The following is a 27,270-nucleotide window of genomic DNA, read 5'->3' on the forward strand; positions in this document are numbered from 1 at the left end:
CCGGGAACCAGTGGGAAGAGTAGGGGTCCTCCACTGCCCACATCCTCCTTGTGTAGAAGGCTTCCGCGCAGGGAGAGTAGGCGGAGACTAGGCGTCAAAGAGCTTCTTTGCTGGAAGAAGTTCAAGAAACGCCCACTGACGGATTCTGCCAGCGATTGAGACAGCCATGGGCAAGTGGCTGTCCGGACAGAAAAGGTTCACTCAGGCAACCCAGCCAGGTGTGGCGCCGGTTTACACACGAGCAACCCCTAGAACCCTTACAGATACCAATTGGATAAATGTCTCCACTTAGAAGTCTTGTTGAATAGCCATTCCCCCACCCCATGTCGGAGCATGCTGAGAGGCTGCAAGTACATATTCTCCTAAATACATTTTAGTGTATTTCTCATCTCTGTTGGAAGCCGCCCAGAGTGGCTGGGGAAAGCCAGCCAGATGGGCGGGGTACAAATAATAAATTATTATTATTATTATTATTATAAATGTTTCACATTATAGTTTTCATTTAATGTGCTTACTATTTACCGCCAAACAGTTAAGTGTCCAGGTTCAACTGCACTCCGCATTTGTGAGTAATTGGGAACCCATAATCCCCAGCAAAAAAAGTAGTCTGCTGGCTGGTCCATAATGTTTTCACTCACTGTGAGAGAGGTATGGGTTTTCTATCAGACTTTCAGTGGAAAAGTAGAATGAAGCTTAACTTTATTGATATGCTGAATAAGTTTGATATGGCTAAGGAGCACTAATGAATAAAGGTAAAGGTAAAGGTACCCCTGCCCGTACGGGCCAGTCTTGACAGACTCTGGGGTTGTGCGCCCATCTCACTTAAGAGGCCGGGGGCCAGCGCTGTCCGGAGACACTTCCGGGTCACGTGGCCAGCGTGACATCGCTGCTCTGGCGAGCCAGAGCCGCACACGGAAACGCCGTTTACCTTCCCGCTGGTAAGCGGTCCCTATTTATCTACTTGCACCCGGAGGTGCTTTTGAACTGCTAGGTTGGCAGGCGCTGGGACCGAGCAGTGGGAGCACACCCCGTCGCAGGGATTCGAACCGCCGACCTTTCGATCGGCAAGCCCTAGGCGCTGAGGCTTTAACCCACAGCGCCACCTGCGTCCCCGCACTAATGAATGGAGCGCATTAAATGTTTGTCCTAACCTTGTACTCTCCTTCCACTAATATTTGTCACTGTACCTTTTTATATACCTTTTTCTAACCTGTTTGCTACTTCCTTTGTCTCTATTTTGAAGTTGTTCTATTTGCACTCTCCCTTGCATTAGAAGGTGACAAGTTGATGATATGAAGCTATAGCACCATCTAGTGTTCTTGCCTTCAGTGTGATTTTCTACTTCTAGGAGAAATTTTGGAGGGATGCCCTGGCCGTGAAGTAGGCTACTTGTTCAAATACCCCAAATCTGGAAGTGCAAGCCTTTCTTTTTTCAAAGCAGGGTTCAGTATAGTATACGTTTACCTTGACATCCTTGACACGTGACAGATTCCAGAGGAAGACACTTATGCACAGTAAGACAGAGACACACAGAGAGAGACTCTTGCGGAACTTCTAAAATATAAAAAGATATAAACCACAATGAATTTGTGGATTGGTTAGGTGCTTTATAAAAAACCATAATCATTTTTACTTTTGATTTCCAAGATGGGTTTTTAATCTTTTAATACAGTTTGTATTTAATTATATTGTGGTTCAGCTTAAATGCTGAATTACAATGGTAAATGAACAAAAGGCGCATTGTAACAGTTATGTTCTTTGCTTTTATGAATAGCGTCTTGCTTCTTCAGCGTCTCCTTCCATCTGTCTGGACAGTGTAGGTTTAGAAGTATTAGGGGATAACAAAAGCCTCTATTCTTTTTGGTGGTGCAATCTTATTTTTTTGGTGAATATGTCTTGTTATTGCAGAAGAGGAACTGTGATAAAAAGCACCATTTGTTTTTCTTTCTGGGTTTGCTGTTTAACTTTTCTATTTCCTTTTGACTGGAGTCAAGATCTATATTGGTGGAAAACAAACCCCACTAATGAGTATACCTGCATGTTATTCTGACATGTTTTTGATTTTATAATAAATTGTGCATCAGTCTTTTCCAGATTATTTTAAAGTAGCTTTTATCTCAAGTGCACTGATGTGTGGTATATTTCTTGGAAGGTTTTTTTTTTTAAAAAAATTAAAATAAAAAGGTCAGTTCTTATTGTAATTGCTCAGTATACAGCAGATTCTAGTAACAAAGCCAGTGTTGTAAGAATGGTGGTGTCCATATGTCTCCTCACTTTGTTTTGTCAACAGATGGCCTTTCTCACTTGTCAGGTTACCGATCAGTTAATAGCAAGACCAATCTGCCTCATTCCCCCCCTCCAAGGTATTGGCAGACTTCTCCCCCCCCCCCTCCATGACAGTCAGCAGCTTTTGGTGATACAGAGATCCCTTAGGAAAGAAAGACCCCCATCCTAATTTCATCTTGCCTTATGTCAAAGTAGCTGCCCAGAGTAGGATGGGCATTACCAAAAAAAGAGATAGGAAATGCATTTCCTAACCCCCCCCCCCTAAAAAAACCCCTTTTAGCATATGCTAATATATACATGTCTTTGTCCATGGAGTTTTCTTGGCAGGGATGCTGGAGTGGCTTGCCAGTTCCTGCTTCAGGTGGATCACATTTTTTCAAAACTCTCCACTATGATCTGTCCATCTTGGGTGGCCCTGCACAGCAAAGCTCATAGCTTCTCTGAGTTATTCAAGCCCCTTTGCCACAACAAGGCAGTGATCCATGAAGAAGGAGACTTTTGAGAGTCCCATGGACTGCAAGAAGATCAAACCTATCCATTCTGAAGGAAATCAGCCCTGAGTGCTCACTGGAAGGACGGATCCTGAAGCTGAGGCTCCAGTACTTTGGCCACATCATGAGAAGAGAAGACTCCCTGGGAAAGACTCTGATGTTGGGAAAGATTGAGGCCACAAGGAGAAAGGGACGACAGAGGCGAGATGGTTGGACAGTGTTCTCGAAGCTACCAGCATGAGTCTGACCAAACTGCGGGAGGCAGTGGAAGACAGAAGGGCCTGGCGTGCTCTGGTCCATGGGGTCACGAAGAGTTGGACACAACTAAACGACTAAACAACAACAAATATACATGTGTCGAAACAATTAACTAGAAATACAGTACATCTCACCATAGTGTGGAAGATTGTGGTGAGGCAATTTGTGAGCCAGCTTGGTTTGCTGCCAAGTGCTTCAAGACTCGCTCCTTATGACTATTTTATCTTTAAACTGGACTTAAATCAGGAAGCGCTTCAAATGCAGAATTGCTTTCTGGAAAGAAAGACGCATAGTCACCCTCGACCAAGGTCTGCTTTGGGTAGCCCATCTTGGGTAGTTTTCCTTTAGCTTGATATCTCAGGTGGTTAGAGCATGGTGCTGATGATGCCAAGGTTGCAGGTTTGATCTCTGTATGGGACAGCTGCATATTTCTGCATTGCAGGGGGGGGGGGGGTTGGATTAGATGATCCTCATGGTCCCCTCCAACTCTACAATTCTGTGATTCACTTTTCTACTTCTCTTTAAAAGCCCTTTTAGTTGTCTTTTGGAAATGATTTAATGGAAATGTTAATTCAAATACAAATCTTCTCATCACGTGCCAGCTTGTTGAGGTGCTCTTTCCATTACTTTTTGCAAAGGGTCACTGTCCTCTGCAAATTAGTGCACACTGTCTTAAGTGGGTAAGAGAAGTGGAGCATATCATGAAGTGCATTGTGACAGCTGATGCGTCATTGAAAAAGTGATGCTTGCATGTCACTTTCATGGTGCAAAAATGTTCCTTTTCAACTAGGCCTTTGCATGACTTGATCTTCATCCTATGCCCTTTTAAAAAATGCTGGTTCTTTGGGGGGGGGGGGGTTATTGAGTTGTTGTTTTTGTTTTGATTTTATGTACAGTATTTGATATTTTACGTGAACCTCCCTGAGACCTTCAGGTATAGGGTGGTATAGAAATTAATTAATTAAATGAATTAATAATAATAATAATAATAATAATAATAATAATGGTGCCCTAGGCTTAGAACAGTGTTACAGGCTAGGAGGAGGGTCCTGCATAACGATGGAGATTCCTGCAACCTTGGGGCCCACATCCTCCAGAAGTGGGCCCCAAAACATGGTGGGGCCATGTTTTGCTGTGAAAAAGCAAAGCCTTTGATCTTTATGTGATACTGCGTTTCTCAGGAACTCAGAGGACCTTGTTAGTGTGTACACACACACACACTATATATATATATATATATATATGTGTGTGTGTGTGTGTGTGTGTGTGTGTGTTCCAGTATTTAAGTATCTAGCTGAGGGGTATCATTAGTCTATGGAACCAGATCCTGTCTCCTTTGAAAATAGGATCTAGGAGCTTCTATTAAATAAATTCTCATTCTGGTTTAAGGTAGAGGAGACCATATGATTTTGATGTCTGTTGTCTTGCTTTAATGGCTAAAAGTTTCATCTATTCTCAGCAAATACCCTTTTGTGTATGCATAACAAAACAAAACAAAACAAAACAAAAAAGCATTCTGCCCATCCTTGAGTATTATCAGTTGAAGCACCAGCAGGTGGTGCTGTGGGTTAAACCACAGAGCCTAGGGCTTGCCGATCAGAAGGTCGGCGGTTCGAATCCCCACGACGGAGTGAGCTCCCGTTGCTTGGTCCCTGCTCCTTCCAACCTAGCAGTTCGAAAGCACGTCAAAGTGCAAGTAGATAAATAGGTACCGCTCCGGTGGGAAGGTAAACAGCGTTTCCATGTGCTGCTCTGGTTCACCAAAAGCGGCTTAGTCATGCTGGCCACATGACCCGGAAGCTGTACACCGGCTCCCTTGGCCAATAAAGCGAGATGAGCACCGCAACCCCAGAGTTGGTCACGACTGGACCTAACAGTCAGGGGTCCATTTACCTTTACTTCAAGCAGAGGTGGGGCTTCCATTAATTGTCAGGTGTACAGATCTGTGTCGTTCCCTACTCCTTTCTGCTGCCTTTCTGGCCCGGGATGCAACTTTTATTGTAGAGGACCATTTTTGTGCCTGAATTCTGAGTCATTGAGATTACTAAGCACCAGGTGGCACTAGTTTACCCTCCTAACACAGCAGTACAGTACTAATAACATGAGCTGTTCAACGAGGGGGAAAGGTGTTCATTTAAAACATCCTGCATTTACTTTGGCTCTCCTGGTAAGCTGTTTGGTTTGGAAAGGGAGGGTTATCTCTTCTCTCTCCTGCCCCTTAATCCCAAGAGGCAACCTGCTGGTTCTAAACAGTCTTTCAAATTAAAACTTCAAAAAGCTTTAAGTCCCTTTAGGATTCTGGTTACTGGATAATGTTAATAGCTTTCCCCAGAATGCTGTTTTAAAAGCTGTATTATTTGCTGTAGAAAACATAGCCATGGCTTTCATTGAGAATTGGCACCCATGTGCTGTATCTGTGCCCCTTCTGCAGAATATTTTTTTAATTGACTAGTTAAAGCTTAATGGGATGAAGGATGAATGTGATAGCAAGTACCAGAACTGATCTTTGCACAGTTCAACAAATCCGGTGGCTCCTTCTTTCCTTATTAAGATAATTGGCTGTTCTCTTTGGGCTGAAAATAAGTCAAGTAAGAAGCTTTTGGTAGGTGTAATGAGCTCACGGAAGGACAAGCAGCAAGACTCTTTATCAAATAGGCATAGTTAAGAGACCAGGGTGCAGATACTGTGAAGGAGTCACACACTTTTGAGAATCCAGGAAGATTTGTCCCTTGCTCTGAGGCACCCTTAATGCCATTGATGTCTGCTTCATTCATATATTTTATCCCACTTAATTACTTGCTGATGTAAGATATCCTAGAAAAATGGGCTTCCATCTTGGGTGAGAGAGTCAGTATGGTGTAGAGTTCAGTGTTTTACTCAGGACAGGTTCAGATCCCAGGTCACCTGGTGACCTTGAGCCAGTCATGAACTCCCAACCCAACCTACCTCACAGTGTTGTTGTAAGAATGAAATGGATGGCTAGAGAAGTATGTATGCCGCAATGAGCATCTTTTTTTGGGGGGGGGAAAGAAAGCTTTAAATAATCCAAGGGGAAGTACAGGTATTGCTGGTTATTTTGGAAACAAACAAACCTAAGATCTATCATCTTCATCATTATCATTATTATTATTAGTAATATTTTAAGTGGATTTTTTTGTGATCATGTAACTAAATTTACTTTGTTCTCCAGTTCATAGTAAATCAGTGATGGCAAGTTCTGTCTCTTAGCCCACTACCAGCATATCTAATTTGACAGTGAAACCAAAATCATAGCACAAGCATGGTTCCATTTTTCATTCACATTGGTGCAGTATTTTTGGAATTCATAAAAGACCCAGGCATATTGGGGACAGGTTTTGTGCACTGAGAGCTAAAATAATTATGACACACATCCTGTCAACCCTCGGCATGTATTTATAGTCAATGCATTTAAGCTTTTAAAAAATGTAGCTCCATAAAAGCACATGTAAGTGGCTTCAGTGGGATGGCTTTATTTTGAAATGTAGGCTTTTGAATTAAAAAAAAAAAATGCAACAGAATGAGTAAAGTGTTTTAGCTGAAGATAATGCCTGGCATCTTTCTCATTCCCTGTCTTAGCACATGGGAGCTATTTTTCGTAAAACGTTTTTCTTTTGAGGCTTCCTTGAGTCACATGGCGATGAGATCACTGATTCCCAGCGACATTGCTTTGTCATAAAGGATGTGGGAGACTTCTTCCCTAGTAATGCTGGGGTAGAAGTGATAAAAGCCTTGAACCAGAGATGAAACAGGAACAAATAGCATGCAAGGCTGTATGGTTTTTGTGGTGTGGTTGCTGTGGATGAAATAGACTGCAAACCTTTAGGAGTATTGCAATACATTTCTTCTATCAGAAACAAAAAGCTCACAGCTAATGCTGGTAACAGGTAACCCATATGTACATACTAATAATAGCGTCAGAGTTTAAAGACTCTGGTCAATCTTTTCTTGTCTAAAGCACATGGAATAGCAGAAATATGAGATGATTAGAAAACACCCGACCTCGGAGCATGGGAAGTCCGCCCAAAAATTTATAATTTAGCATAATATTTGGATTGTTTGATTCCTGGATAATTTGAATAATTTGGAATGTTTAGTGTGGTTTGATTGGATTGTTAAAATGGAAAATTTAATAAATATCATTTACAAAAAAAAAAAAAAGCACATGGAATAGCTTTACATCTTGGGCAAGCGTTCCAGTAGGCAAACTTGCATGGAAGCAAAGCCTGTTGACAGAAATGCTTAATGTTATAGTTTCTGGTTTCTGCAGTTGTAGCTCATAAGCAGCGAAATGCCCACATTTTGAGACAAAAGCTTCTTATTCGGTTTCTTACGAAATGTTTAGTCAGAGCTTCTTAGCAATGCAGCACCCTCCTCTTTCAGATGGAATTTTTCTGGAGATGATGGAATGCGTGGATGGGATTTTGCTGATGTGGCTTGTATTAAATCACAAGTGTTTCTATTTTTATTTTGAAAGCAGTATAACCCAGTTTCTGTGCTTGTCTTTCCCCTCGCTTTAGATGTGTGCAATAGTACAAATCTTCCCGAAGTTGAAATCATCAGTCTGCTTGAAGAGCAGCTACCACACTACAAGCTAAGAGCAGATACCATCTATGGTTATGACCACGACGACTGGCTTCATACACCTCTCCTTTCTCCTGATGCTAATATTGATTTAACAACAGAGCAAATAGAAGAGACACTGAAATACTTCCGTAAGTCCAAACGTATTCATTTGTCCTCAAATGCAATTACCTGTAGAATTTATGAGTTGCCTTCTCCACATGTACCCCAAATTTCCTCAGTTTAGCAGCTATTCTTGGATAAATAATGCAATATGTGGGATGGATCACATTGAAAACTGTCACTGGTACAATAGAAATCATGAGTCTGTATCTGTTCCTTCCATGAAGCACTGTATAATATATGCAAAGCTGGTGGAAAACACAGTTGAAAAAATATACCACTCATAATAGCATTTCTGTTGTAGGCTGTATGTGACATTTTAAACCCAGCTAAAAGCATTTGGAATGTAGCTTGCATATGTCAGTTTCCTTGAAGTGCATGACTTTCCTTTGGCTTGTAATACAGCGGCAAGCTAAGATGCTGAGGCTGCAGTCCTACACTCAGGCTGCTTAACTCTAGTTGGGTCTGGTGGGAATGAAAAACAGCAGCATAGGTTGCTAACCTACAAGCCATCGCAACCCAGTTGGTGACCAAAAAGCAAATGGGAGTCAAACTTCAATTAAAACAAAAATTGGAGTGGCCTTGAAAAATCTCTTTTTTAAAAAAATTATTATTATTAAGTACAAATTAGAAAACATACATATTTACAACAAAAGAAAAAGAAAATACATATAACCAAGGGGAAAAAAATTAGAGAATGTTTTGTCTCTTTTCATATTTACAGTTATTTATACCTCTATAAAATGCTATTGACAATAAAGGAGTGAAATGAAAGATAAGATATCAGAAAAAAGAAAAAAAAGATCAAAGAAAAAAATATAGAAGTAAAAGAAAAAGATCATAGGTGAAAATTTTTAAAAGTAGATAAGTACTCACAATACATAGCCGTTTCCCATCTATATTTATATTCAATTGTATAATTCATCTTGTCCTTATCTACCTTAAATAAAGTGTGTTTTTTTCTCATTGAATTTGTGTTCAGATGGACTGAATATGGCTAAATAGTACCATACTTTATAGCTGCCAGCTTATTATCTTGTGACATTAAGAAATACCCTTAAAATATCAGCACGGTTTTTTAAACACACACAATGTCTTATCCTTTTGTAAGTAGGTCAGTTAAAGTTTCAGAGAAAAGTACCAAGAGATTAAACCTAGATTTGAAGTGTGGGCCTGCACAATCAATTCCTCCTGCTCAATAAATGTTAATTTGTTTGGCTTTTGGGTACACATCTTTTCCCAAGGTTACATTTTTTAATGTTATGGCAATGTTGTTTTTTCAAGCACCTAAAATGTCGCCATTTTGTGTTGGGGTTGGGGAAGAAGGTGATGTTTTCCATGCAGTTTTACATCTTTTAATTGGCTGAATAATAATAATCTATGGGTGTGATGGATATAATCTTTGATTGTGTAGTAACTGACAGCGAATGGGCTACCAACGGGCTACCAATAGTCTGCATTATAAATAAATAAATAAACAATTTTTTATTTATACCCTGCCCTTTCCGGTTCAAAAACCAGGCTCAGGGTGGCTAACAACAAATTTAAAACACTTACAGTGGTACCTCGGGTTAAGTACTTAATTCGTTCTGGAGGCCCGTTCTTAACCTGAAACTGTTCTTAACCTGAAGCACCATTTTAGCTAATGGGGTCACTGGAGCACGATTTCTGTTCTCATCCTGAAGCAAAGTTCTTAACCCGAGGTACTATTTCTGGGTTAGCAGAGTCTATAACCTGAAGCGTATGTAACCTGAAGCATATGTAACCCGAGGTACCACTGTAATTGTGAAAGCAACATAAAATACAGAATAAAAACATGAATAACAATAAAATTCAAAGTTCATAAATTGATTTAGGGGAAATCCATCTAATAAGCATTAGATAATCACCAGGGCTAGCTGGCTGAATTAGTCCTACTTGGGCCAGCGAGGAGGCCAGGGGAGAATTAGCTGTGGGGTCTCAGAGCGGGTAATCTTCATAAAAGCGGAGGGGGAGGGAAGAGAAGAGAAATAGAATATCAGGCTGAATTCAAATTAAAGGCCAGGCGGAATAGCTCTTTCTTACAGGCCCGACAGAAGGAGGTTAAATCCTGCAGGGCCCTGGTCTCATGGGACAGAGCATTCCACCAGCTTGGAGCCATCACTGAAAAGGCCCTGGCCCTGGTGGAGGATAGTCTGACTTCCTTAGGGCCCGGGACCTCTAAACTATGATTATTCATAGACCTTAAGGTCCTCTGCGGGGCATGCCAGTAGAGGCGGTCCCGTAAATACGAGGGCCCTAAGCCACAAAGGGCTTTAAAGGTCATTAAGGAGAATAATCCAAATTTGGCATGAACTGCTTCCAGGTCGCTGATCCACAGCCGCTGTTTCATCCACAGTTGCTGATAAGGATATGTTATGTACTTCAGGGGTCATAAGCACTTTCTGCATATGTTGGTTTGATAGCATTGTATTGTATTCAGAAACAAGACCAAAAAATGCATTAAGATTCACTGGTGTTCTCATAACTGTTGCTAGAGTGATTCTTGTCACACATTGTTTTTAGTGAATACTGAAAGCCACGTGACTGTTAATTTCCATTAGCATTCGTCACATGCCTAGTGCCTCACTATTTCAGCGTTTCTTCCTCCATAATCTCAAGTACAACTTGCATCCGTAGTGGAAGCAGAGAGAGCAGGAATCGTACCTAAACAGGATATAGATTAAAAAATGGTCACAGCTTTGATTTGGGTGGGTGGGAGGTAAAACTTGCACATGACAGTTCCTCTTGGCATAGGACAAGGATCCAGACTTGTGGCAGGTTGACTGATGATCGGCAGAGCTATGCAGCCCGCATGTTGCGAAACATTAATGGGAAGAAGACAAGATGAGGACAATTTGGAAAAGCGCTTCGGGTTTTTGTGTGTAACAGTCACAGGTTCTTTGTACAGTGGTACCTCGGGTTAAGAACTTAATTCGTTCCGGAGGTAGGTTCTTAACCTGAAACTGTTCTTAACCTGAAGCACCACTTTAGCTAATGGGGCCTCCTGCTGCTGACCATGCTGCCGGAGCACAATTTCTGTTCTCATCCTGAAGAAAAGTTCTTGACCTGAAGCACTATTTCTGGGTTAGCGGAGTGTGTAACCTGAAGCGTATGTAACCTGAAGCGTATGTAACCTGAGGTACCACTGTATCATGTAGCTGTATCCTTGGTTGATCTAATATATAAGTGCCATTTGAAGTATCTGAACAGAATTATACGGCTGTAAATAGAATTACTGAGTCATTTTTGTCTGATCCCTTGAAGCAATAGAATTTTCTAAGCTGCTCTGTACCAGACAAATGTTGAGAAGCTGTCCATTGGAAAATCTGCACAAAAATAAATTCTACAACTTTGACCAAGTACGTTATTTGTTTGTTACAATGCTGTTAAGGCTCTTGTGTTGCATAATATTGTTATGCTGATTTTGTAGAATGGTTTATCACTTTCATCTACTATTTTTCAACCTTGTAGATCTTTTACTTTAGCTTAGAGTTGACTACTTCCTTTCTAAGTTTCCTTTATTTTGCTACTTTTTAATATTTCATAAACCAATAGAAGAATGTTTCATGTTACAAGAACATTTTGCCACTGATTTTAAGATGGCCGTACATGAAGAAAGGAATTTCAGAGGAGGCTGCAGCATAGAATAATTAAATTACAATTTATCTAGCAGTCAAGTGCTAATTAATTTGGGTCTGAATTGAGACAGCTGCCTCCTTTCCCACTACAAATGCGGAATTCTTTTTCTTTTTAACTACCGCTACTGTTGAAAAGCAGCATTCTCCAACCTGGTGCCCTCCAGACATTTTGGACTACAATTGCCATCAGCTTAATCCACTCACCTCTGTAGTCCAATATGTCTGGAGCGCATAAGGTTAGGGAAGAGGCTCACTTTGCTTAGTTTGCACGCCTTCTGTCTTTAATTGAATTTTTACTTCTATTGAAGTTCCACTGGATTCCCTGTCTACTAAAATATTGGCAGCAGTTCATGCAAAATGCCACATCCACGTCGTATGGTTGTAGGAGGTTGGCAGAGTCTCTCTTTGGAAATTGTTGCAACTTCAGTTAAATCTTCTGTTTGCCACTAAAGAGTTTTTTTCTTTGTGCAACTTTGAATGCCCTTGTGCTTTGTGATCTTTGTGCCATTGTCAGTTGTATATAGTACAGGGCATGCAAGATGGCAGACTCTAAGCCATAGGTAGGCAACCTAAGGCCCGGGGGCCAGATCTGGCCCAATCGCCTTCTAAATCTGGCCCACAGACACAGCGTATTTTTACATGAGTAGAATGCATCTCTGGGTTGTTTGTGGAGCATAAACTCTTACTTTTCAAATAAGTAGGACATGCTCTTCCCTCTCTCATTTTTAATTATGGAAATATTGATCCATGCATTTTGACTAAATCTGCGTAAATATATTTATTGCTGCTTAGTTTTTTCATGGAGCTTGTGTGTTAGATAATATTTTTAAAGGTTCGTTTAAAAGTTGGTATCTTAACTTCGCTGTATATATAGCCGTAGTGATGCTCTGAAGTGTGTATTGTTTCACCTCTGATCCTTCGTCTCTAAAGATAGTGGCTGCTGCCCAAGTAACTTTTAGCAAAGGCCATTTTAGGGCCACCCTATGTCTTGAGGGTGAAGCTAGAATATAATTACCAAGCAATTCCAACTGTTTTTAAATTATCTGTTGGTGATTTTTTTTTGTTCTTTACATATCATTTTTATTACTACGTAACAGACACTATTTAAAAATGAACAAAAAACCCAGAAAGATGCAAGTCATTGCCTAGAGCAATGCCTAGCAATAGTTTTAAGAATTTCTGTATAAATATTAGTTTTTCTTCCTCTTGAGTTTGTCCAGAGTTCTCATCATGCAGTGGGACTTTTCCATCACTGCCACAGCCTCCTGTGCCCTCTGAAAAGCCAATTCTGAGAACTGGAGGACCCTCTGAAACAGAATGGGATATGGGCCTGAGGCTGCAGCTGAGAAGATGATTTGCAGAATGTGGAGAGATATGCACCTACTGTGCATGCAAATGTGCTGTCTGCTCACACACAGAGACTTGTGAACCTTTGTGAATCTGACTCAATATCCATTCCATCTGAAAGCTTTGGTGTAATAGCACTTTGCTGTAATAGATGACAAGATATTTTAGTAAATTCATCCTATCACGAAAGCTAAACCCTGGCAGCATATATGCCCTTTTGAGGTACTTGATCTTTTAGTAGTGCATTTAATTCACTCACAAAAGGAAATGTTAGTCTCATTAGACCTCAGAAAGTAACATTTGCTTACAATCTTCTTAGAATGCAGCCAACTTCTTCACTTGTTTTGTTCCTAACTGAAGCAAAGTCCAGTGATCGCTTAGCTACTTATTCTAGCTCATCAAGCATTTAACCTTTGCATTCCACAATCTGAATTGGCTTTTCCCCCCCAGTTGTGAGAAAATCTGAGCTGGGAATAGTTAGTGTGACACCCTCAGATGCTATAAATACCATGATGGGACCAAAGACTGCTAAGTGGTCTTTTCCCAATCCACTCTACTTTGGTTTTCTAATGTAAAAACAACTGTCAGTTTGGAGCATGTGAAGCATTGTATAGAATGTTAGTCTTTAGTAGCTCTTTTTGTAGGTGCTCTTCTATGGATGTTTAATTTGTTTACAAAAAATACATATAAGCTGCCAATGATAATTCATGATATACCTAAGTAATAAAACAAATTAAAATGAAAAGAAAAAAGTACACCATAATGTAATAAATGAAATGCAGTTAGTTGCTCAAAGGTCACCATTGATAAAATTCCAGAAAACCTGAGTACGTAAGTGTGTTTTGAACACTGTTGGCATTTGTCACTGCTCAGAGAATAGATGGTTCCATTAAATGGGGGCCACTAGAGAGAAGGCCCTGCCACTGGTTGCTGCTAATAATGGAGATTATGGCACAGTCAAGAGACTCTCCTCAGCTGCAGTGCTTGAAGAGGGAGTAAGGAGAAAGGTTGAAACTAAAACCTTGAACCTGGCTCAGTAGCTTATAGACAGCTAGTGCAGTTCCTTTAGGAGCAGTGTGGTTTTTGCTTGATAGGTAGGAGATCAAGGAGAATTAACAGGGGCACACTCCTTCTGCCTCTCTCTGACCAACGGTAACCATGCAGAGGTGACCAAGGCGGCTTGTGCACCAAAACTAGGCCTTAGCCCGGAAATAAATGGATCTAGCACCGAAACCAGCCTCAACAGGAAACAAACTCTTCAGAGTGGGAGGGTTTTACATCCAGGTAGGCTTGAATCCCAGAAATTAGTCATGCCATTTTTAGAGATAGGTTTCCAAATAACTGAATTTGATGCGAATGACTCATTGCCCTTGCCTTCTTGGCAAGGCGGGGTGATAATATTAACCTGCACCAAATGCAAGTGTGTTGCTACTAGGTTTAAGTACTGCACTATTTCTGCTACTGCTACTCCCACTGGCTTCAAAGAGAACTGAAAAAAGAGAAATCTGTACCTGAAGAAGTCTGATAATCTAAATCAGGGTTTCCCAAACATGGGTCTCCTGCTGTTTTTGGACTACAACCTCCTGAGACCTTCAAGTATAGGGCGGTATATAAATTCAGTCAGTCAGTCAGTCAGTCAGTCAGTCAGTCAGTCAGTCAGTCAATCAATCAATCAATCAATCAATCAATCAATCAGTAATCCCTAGCTAGCAGGATCAAGGATGATGGGAATTGTAGTCCAAAAACAGTTGGAGACCCAGGTTTGGGAAATCATGATCTACTAAATCCAGAATTTGGGGCTAGGGACAGGAAGAACAGAAGGAATTTTACATTGGGCTTTCACTCGCATACTCAAGCAAGCAGCAAATATGTCTTCCTAAAATAATTGTATATCCTCTCTTGATTTTTGGGGAGGGGTGGAGTAAGAATCGAACTACACTGTTGCAGCTCATAATTTGTAGTGGGTGTTATTATCGTCTCAATTTATTTCATAGACTCTATCTTTTTTTATTCCTGGAAGCAGCTGCATTGTTTGAAAAAGGCCAAGTGTAAAGGGCATATTGAGATCCTATCCTTGCCAGATGAGCATTAGTTGCTCTTTAGAAATCGATGTGTAGGTTTGCTACACTGAATACTTAACTGAATTGCAGCTGACTGTGACACAGGTTTTAGGACACTTGACACATAATATGTTTTAAACATATAGTTATATTTATTTATCACACTAAGATGGTATAAAGTCTACATTTAAAGGTAAAGGTAAAGGGACCCCTGACCATTAGGTCCAGTCACGGACGACTCTGGGTGGGGTTGCGGCGCTCATCTTGCTTTATTGGCCAAGGGAGCCTGCATACAGCTTCCAGTTCATGTGGCCAGCATGACTAAGCCGCGAACCAGAGCAGCGCACGGAAACGCCATTTACCTTCCCGCCGGAGCGGTACCTTTTTATCTACTTGCAGTTTGACGTGCTTTCGAACTGCTAGGTTGGCAGGAGCTGGGACCGAGCAATGGGAGCTCACCCTGTTGCGGGGATTGGAACCGCTGACCTTCTGATCAACAAGTCCTAGGCTCTGTGGTTTAACCCACAGTGCCACCCGTGTCCCTACAATTTACATCCACATTAATGGCAGGAGCAAGCTGTAGTGAGCCTCGTGCTTCTCCTATCCTCCAGCACAGCTACTTTCATTTTCGGTTTTTATTAACCACACCTGCCGTTTTTTCGGAACCGGACAATCTGTCGTTAATCGTAACTATGGTTTGTTAGCCATCACTTAGGGGTAGGCTATAAGCTAAACTGGGGTTAATAATAATAATAATGAGAGAGAGAAACCAAACGTTAAACCTTCCAAATCCTTTGGGGCTGTGCCAGAAGAGGATGCACATTAACCAAAGCTTCTCCCATCACAGGAAATCAGCAATTGGGAGTGGGTCTGTGGCTCGCCACACCTTTCACAACATGTCACATACAGTCAGCCACAGCCCATCTTTCCCTCCTCTAGTAACCACTCGGCCTGCACTGTTAGAATTCCCCTATCTGTTCCAATTCCTTCTCCTCTCTTTTTAAGTTTCATGTGAGAGAAGAGGATTAAACTGCACAGCTCCTGTGTCACTTTAGACGTCACCTTTTTCATTTTTCTGGTCACCATTAAGAGTATCCAGCCAGCCAATTTCTGAGCCCTTCTCCGGGCAGCCCTACCCTGATCCTTCTGCCAAGTCTAGTCTGAGTTTTGCCACTGCTTTTCTCCCTTTTGCCACTTCCACCTCCGCCTTTGTTCCCACGGTGGTTCTCTGGTTTCTTCTCTGCTGCCTGTTCTTTATGTGTATATCAAAAAAGGATCTGTTTGGATTTCTTTGCTTCTCCATCTAAACAGAGAATCATTGAATAGAATCATAGAATCATAGAGTTGGAAGAGACCACAAGGGCCATCGAGTCCAACCCCTTGCCAAGCAGGAAACACCATCAGAGCACTCCTGACATATGGTTGTCAAGCCTCTGCTTAAAGACCTCCAAAGAAGGAGACTCCACCACACTCCTTGGCAGCAAATTCCACTGTTGAACAGCTCTTACTGTCAGGAAGTTCTTCCTAATGTTTAGGTGGAATCTTCTTTCTTGTAGTTACAGATAGGTAGCCGTGTTGGTCTGCCATAGTCAAAACAAAAAAAATTCCTTCCAGTAGCACCTTAAAGACCAACTAAGTTAGTTCTTGGTATGAGCTTTCGTGTGCATGCACACTTGCACACTTGGTATCTGAAGAAGTGTGCATGCACATGAAAACTCATACCAAGAACTAACTTAGTTGGTCGTTAAGGTGCTACTGGAAGGAATTTTTCTTCTTTCTTGTAGTTTGGATCCATTGCTCCGTGTCCGCTTCTCTGGAGCAGCAGAAAACAACCTTTCTCCCTCCTCTATGTGACATCCTTTTATATATTTGAACATGGCTATCATATCACCCCTTAACCTCCTCTTCTGCAGGCTAAACATGCCCAGCAAACGCTCCAGATGATTGTGAAATCTACACACACACACACACACACACACACACACACTACTGAGGGGTGGAGTGTTGTAGCAAAAGCCAAATAAACACAGAGTGTATATAACAACATTAAAGGTTAAGAACTTCATTATATTGTCCAGCAGGATGTGTTTATTCATTTGCTTATCCAAGTTCTATTTTAATCTCCTGCAACAGATCATCAGTTTGCATATCTGAACAGATGCGTGCTCCTAATTTCATCTGCAAACTAATGGCAAGCTTAGATTTTTAGGAATATTTCGAGAGAGAAGGGAGAGGAAGGAGGTGGTTACTGTATTCCAGTTTGTACAAAATGGCTGTAGTTGGCTGTAATCCTTTTTGTGCTCTCACAGAAGTTAGGCACTTGATAAAATGGATCACTGGTTCAAAGGAAAGAGCTTTAGTTACCCACATTTTTGGGTGTGGGACACACACACAACCCATGCAGGTTTGTTTCAGCATTGTGTTAGGTGTACATATTAAGATACAGTGATGTGTTAAGTGATCAAAACCTGATGTTGCCATGTAACAAGTTGGAGCTTAAGTTGGATCTCTTTGTGTTATAGCCGTGGGAAGCATTTCCCTCTGTTTTGTGTCTTCTGGTGAGACACATCCCAGCCAGCGTAGTAAGAAACAGCAGAATTGCATTTCCTCCCTCCATCGCTGCATCTCTTTCGGAGCCAACTGGTCTCCATGGCAACATATTGGACCGAAAGAGATGCGAGGAGTGGAGCGGCAAAGGAATGAGTTAGGAACCCCCAAGTGGTGCTGTGTGTCTCCAACGTCAGAGTCTGAGCCTTTTGATAGGACGGTTTTGTTAACTCCCATTCCCAGCTCCTGTGTAAAGCCTTCTTTATTAGAGCAGGCACTGGTCAGATGCTGCAACAAACCTCTCCCTTTTTTATTTTTTGAAGTTTTTATTTTCTCCTTTTCATGGTCTGCCCCTTTCCCTTTCGGCTCCCGCTTCGGGCTGAAGATGTCCAGCCTCTCGCCGGCAGTCTCCGAGCTCCTTGGCAGAATGCAGTTCTGCAAAGGCAGGGAGGCATGGCTGTGCTTCACTTGACCTCTGAAGCATCTGTATAAAATCTCCTCTCCTACGTTGCCCAAGGAGATAGCGGACTATGCAGAAATTCATTGAAGCGGATTACTATGAGCTGGACTGGTATTATGAGGAATGTACGGATGGTAATTATCTGCTCTTTATGGCATGCCTGTGAATAGGGGCTTTACCTTCTAATGTATGTCTTTCTGTCTTCTATACTGGGAGAACTGCTGTGGGGCTGTGCAGCTAAGGTAGGCAGCTTTTGGCGTTTCCTATCATACATTGAAGGCATGGTACAGGAGACTGCTGTAGGGCTTTTTGCCAGTGGGAGTGGCAGCAGTCCATACGCACTGGAAGATCTTTTCAGCAAGAGAAAATTACTGCTAAATGCTTATTGTGATTGCTGCTACTACAGCTCAAGCTTCAATACACACTCAATTTGCTACGGTGAGTGGGAATGGGAAGTCTGTGTTATAACAGGCACATATCCTAGTGTGAGATGTGGCAAGATGCACAGCATATATTAAAGGCTGCCAGGCAGAGACAGCTGAGTTTCGTATATATAATCTTCATTGTGGGAAACGATTAGAGCAACTGCTTCTGCCTAAATCGTTAGGTTTGAACGTTGGGATCAGGTCTCCTTTGTCAGCTCCTCTCGAACTTTCTGTTTTCTGCCAGGATGGCAGTGCCTTTTTCATCACCCTGGGTGTGATCATGAGTCTCGTGATAAAGGTGGGTGTGAGGAAGGAGGAGGGGCTGAAACTGCACCACCTGCCTTGCGGGAAAGTCAAATCTTCTCATTCTGGCCACAGAACTGAATGGGAGCCCAAGATGGAGATACAGAGGCCACAAAGGTATTGCTGTGCTGTTGGCCTGGATATTAGTTTTAATAAATAAAGAAGGATCATGATTATAGCGAGAGCAAGGTGGTGACTGAGATGAGCATAGCAATAACCAGGAATTACATTTCAGTGCAAAGATCTAGCGTAGTCTAGGATAAGAGCAAACTTTCAAATACACAGGTAAAATATAAAGAGTACTAGCCTGAATTTCACACAAAAAACCTCTTTCTGCCTACAAGCCTTGAGAAACTGACGAGCTCCTCATGTAAATATTAAATTCAGTGTCTGCAAAAGATCCATACCTAGAATGCATATATGTGAGGGGAAAATACTTGTTATAGCATTTGTTTTCTCTATGAATTTGTCCTTTAAAGAGTTAATCTGACTGATAAAATTTCTTATGGTTTACTGGCCCTGTTTTGAATGCTTAATACTCTGACAGCTACACTTTTCCTTTTCACTACTCTGCCATTCACATTGCTAAGCTGATTTTCAGAAACTTTCTGAGAGATTTTAGGTGAAAAAAACTGAAAGTAAAATGGCTGATGCTGTTGAAATAAAACCGTGAACTCTTCCCTATTTTAAATCTCACCACAACAGTTTTGTTGTCAAAATTACACTGTCCTGTTTTTCAGAATTTCTGACCACGTAGAACTTGTTAATTGAAAGTATGCTGGGTGATAGGCGTAATAAATTACAGGGTGGAGGATTAGTAGGATTGCAACTTTGCTGGTTTTAAACTGGCCCAGCCAGGGGTTATGGTTTTGTCTCTTGAACAGATTGTCTTTCTTCCACCCTCCATAATGCTTACTAAACAATTCAAAATACATATCTAGTAAAGGAATTTATATAGAGACATTATAAATGGCACGTATTACTAGTGTGCCATGGATAACAAAACTTTGGTCAGGATCCCCCCAAAATCTTAATAGCTTCAAAAGTCTCGTGCATTAGATAAAAGGACAAACTCCTCTTTTTAATAAGTTTGGCTTCATGAATTGTATCTACTGTCTTTGAAGAATAGGAGTTTGACCTAATTTTCAAATGACATGATGAAATGCATCTAGTTAGGGATGTCCAAGGAACCATCAGTTTTCCATTTAAATGATTTCTTCATTAATTTAGATTTGCAGCACTGTGGTACACATACGCCAGAATACTTGTGCTCAAAATATGGTATGACTTGGTGAAAATGATATAAAGATCACTTGAATTTTAAAGGCGAGAATATGAGAATAAATCAGTAAAGAATGCTAATTAACTTTCGCAGTCTAGCGTTCTGTCTTTCAGCATATGCAATATAATGTATATTACCTTCAAAATGGCAGTGTTGGGGACAAATTGGCAGGTAGGGCCATTAGTGGATCCAAACTCCTTATTCCAGGTTTCAGTGTTCAGAATTAGTAGTAGTAGTAGTAGGCATTTGATTTTATTAATTGCCTAATACAAAAAAATTCTAGGCATCATGTGTATATAATTTTAAGAACGACCAAGTTTAACAATAAAACAATACCTCGCTCCCCCGAAAAAAGTGTACAATTGGTTATCATAATTCCTCAGAAGCCTAAGAGAAGAGGTATGTCTTAACTTGGCACAAAAGGATGTTAACATTGGCACCAGGTGGGTTTTCCTTGGGGTATCATTCCATAGAAAGGTGGGCTGCCACCCCCCAAGATCCTGTTGTTGCCATCCTCCCAGCCTATTGAAGAGGGGGCACCTGGAAGAGGAGCTCAGATGATGGTCTGGGCATGTTCAACTTGGGAGAGGCATTTTGTTCAGTATTGGCCGCCTGAGACATATAGGACTTTGTGGGTTAGAACCAGCACTTTGAATTGGCCTTGGAAATCAGGGTAGCTGTGCAGAAGTAGTGCTAAATGCTCACCCCCTGAGCAGTCCTGTGGCCATAGTCTTGTTGTACACGTTCTGTACCAAAAGCAGCCCCGCACATAGTGATCTCGCCTGGAGGTTACTAGAGCATAGATTACTGAATCCACAGTCCGGTTAGGGAAATAGCTTGTAGAAGGCACTCCATAACACTGAGGCCACCTGTGCCTCCAAAGATAGCAGTGAATTCAGGAAAACTCAGAAGCTACAGATATGCAACCCCATCTAGAGCGGACAGTTCAGGGAGGGCAGCTGCCACTCACGTTCTGGCCTTCTCAGGCTGGCTGATGGCAATCAAGCGGTGGGTATGGGTTCTCCTGCCAACTTTGCCTTCAATGGTAGTTATTACGGGAGTAAGGCCCAGGTGGAGTGAAACAGGAAAACCTGCTCCCCAGTTGTCCCAGCTTTTGTGTTCTTTCCTGCTGGCAGATGATCTTCTGGCCTTGTCCTGTCTTAATGAAAGATGAGCGCACAACTGTAGCATTTCTTTTGCCTTTCCTTTGGCTTGTGGCTTTGCACCATTACTTGGTTTTGTTCTGCCTTCTCTAACGCAGGTGTGGTGCATTTTGTTTGCTTTCTCTTTTGTGGGCTGGAACATTACCAAATCCTTAAATGTAACTTACATAAAGGTAAAGGGACCCCTGACCATTAGGTCCAGTCATGACCGACTCTGGGGTTGTGGCGCTCATCTCGCTTTTTTGCCCGAAGTAGCCGGTGAACAGCCATGTGGCCAGCATGACTAAGCTACTTTTGGTGAACCAGAGCAGCGCACGGAAACGCTGTTTACCTTCCCGCCAGAGCGGTACCTATTCATCTACTTGCACTTTGCTGTGCTTTCGAACTGCTAGGTTGGCAGGAGCTGGGACTGAGCAACGGGAGCTCACCCCGTCGCAGGGATTCGAAATGCCGACCTCCTGATCGGCAAGCCTTGGCTCTGTGGTTTAACCCACAGCGCCACTTACATAGTTCCATAGAAAATCTAGCAGGGACCTCCATATTGGTGGTTCTCATCAGCCCAGCCTTTCTCCATACATTTGTATACACCCATTATGTGCCAGAATTTGAAAGGTGAGCTAATCCTGTGTTAATCTTTACTCTGAATTAGTTGTGAAATTTAGGAAAGGACTGGTTGGTACAGGACCCTGCCCTAGACCAGGAAGATAATATTTATGTTGGTGGCCTTCTGGTCCCTTCTACTTTTTATCATTTCAATTCAGTTATATCTTAAGTTTTCTCTTCAACACTTTCATCTTACTGCAGTCAGAACTATTTAAAATAGATTTCTCTAGGCAGAGCAGATGGGTTTTGTTTTCCCCAAGGTTCATATGCTTACTGATGCTGAAAAGATTCCTTTTGTTTTTGAATTTTTTGCTGCCTCCTATGTGACATGTAGCTCAGATCACTTTGCTCAACTCTCTGAGATAACCTACTGAATTTTACTTGACCCAGGGACATTTTCGGGCCTAGTGGATCTAGGTAATTCTTGCATGCTTTGCTTGACACACACTTACTAGCAAGTTACTATCTTATCTATGAATATAATATAAGGAAAACTGTCTTCCTGTCTCATGGCACTCAGACAAGAAGAATTTCACTGTTTTAGCCAGACAGCTACCTGATATCAAGTTGCCACATGTTAGCAAAGATTTCTTTGATGTGACATCTGGAAGCAAACAAGCAAACTTTCATATTTGTTGTGTCATAAATTATTGTTGCTATCATTTATTCTGTTTATTACTTGTCCTTTACCATGAGGTCCTAAGGTAGGTGACAACAATTTATATACAATATTTATAAATACAATATTTAAATACAATACAATATTTAAAAGTATAAAATACAATACAATAAAATAAAAGTATAAAATACAATACAATATTTAATACAAAATAAATACAATATTTAGAAGTGTTTAAAACAGATCTCTTATCAGAATTGTACATGAGGCAGTTGATAAAATGCAACTCTTGCCTAATGGGGTTTTATGAATAAAATTTAAATCATGTTAACGTGTAGGCCTTCAGAAAAGAAGTTTAGGGTTTGTTGTGTTTTATGCCTTTTTGGGGGGCCTTATCCCGTACCTGAAGAAGAGGTAGAGGCAAAGAGGATTATTATTGTTATTTATGTCTACCCTTCCTCTCCAATCCACCTGAGGGCATATGTGTTCTGAATACAATACACAATAGAACCTAGATTGAAGGGAAGCAGCCAGCCAGCCAGGTTTGTCTGATTTTCCTACATACCTCAAAGGGATCCTCCCATTTGTGTTTTCTCCAGGGCAGTTTGGATATTTAGCATATCTGCACCAGAGATATCCAACACACATAAAGATAATGCTTATTGAGTTTGTACATTAAACTGTTGCTCGAGGTGTTTGAGTGTTGGGCTTGGAACAGGGACACTTAGGTTCAGACCTCTCAATCCCACTAAGTGGCTTACCTTATTTCATTCTTGCATTGCGTCAACTCTGCATTTTGCCTTTCCTCACATTGTATCCAAGGTAGGCCTGCCACACTCATTCTCTGTCTCCCCTTCCTCACAACAGAGATAGGAAAACACCCCACCTTTTGACTCACAGCCACCTGAAGTTTTCGATCATTCCTTACAAATGGTTGAAAATCCTCAAGGGCTTTTTTAGGTACTCTCACTCCAGAAAACACGGTTGCAAGGAAGAGAAACAGGGGTATAAAAGAGTCCAGCTCACTCCCAAGGAGGCAACTCAGGTTGCTGTCTAGCTCCACAACTTGAAATGATGGTTCTGAGCCATGCTTACAACTGTCATTTCCCACCGGGATCTATTTATTTTTATCCCAGGTTTTTGCTGGGTTTTTCCCCCCTGGTCATATTAGACCACAAAGTGGTTTCAAAAATTAACAAAAAACATTAATATTGCACTACTTACAAAAAGAAAATTAACAGTGGAGCATGTGAATGAGTCACAGATTTAAAAACCTCAGTCAGGAAATTGCAAGACGCAATCACAAACAGAAAGTGTCCAAAATGAAAGTCTTCAACAACCATCAAAAATTTGGCAGAAGTGAAGGATATATTCCACAATCTCTGTACCACCACAGAAAGACTCTGTTTCAGATATCTGTCATCTGCCTCGAGAAAATTGCAGGAAATGACAGTTCTGTGCAGAATCTTGGAACCACCATTTAAATGGTAAACTTTGCAGTTGAATCTTTTGCTTACAGAGCTGTGGAACTGACAAGGGAATGATGTGAGGCCTTCATGTTACCCATTGCAGTGTGTGTTGAGTGTCAATTTGAAATACAGTGGTACCTTGGGTTAAGAACTTAATTCGTTCCGGAGGTCTGTTCTTAACCTGAAACTGTTCTTAACCTGAAGCACCACTTTAGCTAACGGGGTCTCCTGCTGCTGCCGCGCCACTGGAGCACAATTTCTGTTCTCATCCTGAAGCAAAGTTCTTAACCTGAGGTAATATTTCTGGGTTAGCAGAGTCTTTAACCTGAAGCGTATGTAACCTGAAGCGTATGTAACCTGAGGTACCACTGTAGTTCACAAGCTGTATGTGTGTGCTCTTTTAAAAGCTTCCTTTTTTGAAAAATCATGCTATCTCTTCCTCATAAGACTCCTGTGAGAATAAAATTGTATAACCTGAAATATGCAGAGTTTCCTCAGAAGTCATAATAATAATAATAATAAATTTATTATTTATACCCCACCCATCTGGCTGGGTCCCCCCAGCCACTCTGGGCGGCTTCCAACAAAACACAATACAATACACTAAAATACAAAGAAGGGCGAGATGAGACTTTTAATCTCAGGGTCATGGGTTCAAGTTGACCCCACACTGGCCAGAAGATTTTTGCATTGGAGAGGGCTGGACTTGATGACTCTTGTGGTTTCTTCCAACTCTACAGTTCTGTGATTCTACATACATTTGATTGACATACGTGCTATTTCCAGCTTCTTGAATGTCGTCTCTTTCTGTATGAAACTGTGGAAAGTTTATTGCTTATCTTTGCTTATCTTTTCAAATAATGAAATATTTACATAGTACATGAAGCTGCAAATCGTCACTGGGGACAGCATTAAGCAAACAACATCCTCTACACATACAAAAAGAAGGTGTGTCAGTAACAGAGAAACAAGCACCCATTATCTTATTTAAGAGCTAAACAGAAGGACGTGGGTGGCTGCACAAAATACTTTGAAGAGCTGGGCTACATAATGCAGTGCAATTGTTTGGAAAGATTTCCATTTCTTACTACATTTCTTTTTACAGAAAGTTAACAGTCTATTAAGTGCATATATTTGAATTTCCTCTGCTGGTGTCATGGACAAATTTTCTTGTTGCTTCACTTGCTGCTGTGTTGAGTTTTGCAGACAGCGCTTGGATCAAACAAACAATGAAATCTTACACAAAGCCTTTATATTTTTTATTTAATAAAAATATATACTGCCTTTTGACGAAAGATAGGTTCCCAAACTTCTGAGCAACCGGATTTTTACTTTTTACTGTTCTTACCTGTTCTGACAGCTGATTTTATCATTCTAATGCTACTGTGGTGTTTTGATCTCTCTTGTATTTCTATCCTGCTTGTTGTTTTGAGTGTCTTAGAAGATGAAAAGTAAGAGAGAAGCTTTTAAAACAGAATATAAAACAAAATGCCAGGAACTCTTGTTGAAAATCTGTAAAAAAAAGTCTGCATGGTTACATTGCCTTTACTCAGACCCAGATACAAAGAACCAGGCAACTCCAGAGAATTTTGCATTCACATGTCTTAAACAGAAGCCCAGCCGTGCTGCATGTCAAACCATTTTTGCACTTGAAAAGTAAATTGTGACAGCATAGGAGTCTTCCATTGAAATAAATTACTTCAGAAATCCCATGGTGCATGCCCAAGCCTTTGGGCTTGCCTAAAGTAGCTAAGTAGTTCTTTGCACCCAAGACTTTATAATTATTTCTTCCTGTAGTTATGTCAAAAAATGAGTTTTGATTCTGCAGACTTGGTTATTTTGTTCACCTGTAGCAATCACGTTAATTACCTTCTGGATAATTTGTGGAAGTTCCTCATTCTGCAGGAGAAGTGGCCCAGGTTAAGACAGCTACATATAATAATTTTAAGCACCGTAGACTTTAATTGAATATAACTTCCAGGAGAAAAAATAGGAAGTTCCACTGAGCTCAGTGGAGCCACCTCTTAGGTAAACAGCATAGCAGGAATAGCTAATGCCCATTCAGATATTGGACTACAATCTCCATGATTCCGTACCATTGGCCATGCTGGCAAAGGCTGAGGCCCGAAAACATCTGGAGGGCCACAGGTTCCCCACTCCCAAGTTATAGGATCAGAGCCTTGATTAAGCCATTTTGTAAAGGTAAAGCGACCCCTGACCGTTAGGTCCAGTCATGGCCAACTTTGGGGTTGCAACGCGCACCTCGTTTTATGGGCCGAGGGAGCAGGCGTACAGCTTCCGGGTCATGTGGCCAGCATGTCTAAGCCGCTTCTGGTGACCCAGAGCAGCGCACGGAAACGCTGTTTACCTACCCGCCGGAGCGGTACCTATTTATCTACTTGCACTTTGACGTGCTTTCGAACTGCTAGGTTGGCAGGAGCAGGGACCAAGCAACAGGAGCTCACCCTGTCGCGGGGATTCAAACCGCCGTCCTTCTGATCGGCAAGCCCTAGGCTCTGTGGTGTAACCCACAGCGCCACCCACGTCCCTAAACCATTTTGAGGCTAGTGAAAAATATATTCTGCAGCTATCTTAGCACTAGCAAATACAAACATTGCATATCGACGATACCTTTAGTCACAAAAGGTCTTTTGTGATGCTCGATAAAAAAGACTACAGATGTATTCATGTTAATCAAGCATAACATGATAACCTTTAAGGTTTACATCATGTTTGTTTGTTACAAGTTGCCCACTTTTGTTTCCATGCACACGTTCCAAATGTTTACTCCCTGCCTGTTATAACACGCAGTATCCAAACAAACTTGTATTATCACATGAGCACTGCTCCACAGCATTTGATATTTCCATTCACATCCCTATATTCATTTGAAATAAGATGGGTTTATGAAACAATTCTATAGTCTCCCACCATCCTGACGAAGATCTGCAAAACAGCAGTCAATATCCAGAATCTCTGTTCAGTGTTGGACAGCTTATCTTTCATCGTACAAAGTTTGGAACTCTCTTAATTTAAAGACTTTCAGAGACTTGGAGTCTAAGATTTCATTTTGAACTTGTTATTGTTTGAAGGAATTCTATAAAGATTGTCTATTACGTATATATATGGTCATTGTGTTGCCTAAACATTGTTGACGTTATAACACCCAGTCAAGTTGTTATCCTAGCTTTCATTGTGGGACAACTTCTTTTTTGTTCTGCTTTGAAAGTTCAGAACCTTTGCTTTCTGAAAGTGTGCTGTGTGTTACTATCTCGCTCCTTGAGTGTGTCTGAATTGAGTTGCAAATCATCCTTAAATGCCATAAACATTCACACATTGGGTATTATAGGTAAGGCAGTGTGTATTGCCTTGAAGGTAATATTTTTCAGTGGTAGAACGTGCATGTTGTTCCTCTGTGAGACGTGTTGAGATGAAGCACACATTTGTGAATCAACCCTCACCTTTCTTCCTAAGACCTCTATGCTGCCTTCAAGAGATGTGACTCAGTTTTTAGCTGTGTTTTGAGGGATTAGGTGTGGTCTGTGAGATTGTATCCTCTCAACCCCTCTAATTTCCCGCCAGATTCCCTCCTAA

General features: G+C 41.2%; 1 protein-coding gene across 20 annotated transcripts in view; it reads left to right on the top strand.

The window, feature by feature from the left end:
* TRAK1 (trafficking kinesin protein 1) overlaps positions 1-27,270 on the top strand; it is a 149,937-nt gene that overhangs the window by 61,757 nt on the left and 60,910 nt on the right. For 17 of the 20 annotated variants that reach the window (XM_083705610.1, XM_083705618.1, XM_083705605.1 and 14 more), the window contains one exon: positions 7,574-7,768. Coding sequence is in view for 3 of the 20 variants with exons in the window: in XM_083705611.1 (XP_083561737.1) it covers positions 17,883-17,946 (64 nt within the window). In the remaining 17 variants the exon portion in view is untranslated. Of the gene's footprint in view, positions 1-7,573; positions 7,769-17,611; positions 17,947-27,270 lie in introns of those variants that run through there. The other 3 variants (XM_083705611.1, XM_083705622.1, XM_083705621.1) reach the window with 3 other exon arrangements.

Source organism: Podarcis gaigeae (assembly GCF_964106915.1).
Source record: "Podarcis gaigeae genome assembly, chromosome: 12".
Classification (NCBI taxonomy): domain Eukaryota; kingdom Metazoa; phylum Chordata; class Lepidosauria; order Squamata; family Lacertidae; genus Podarcis; species Podarcis gaigeae.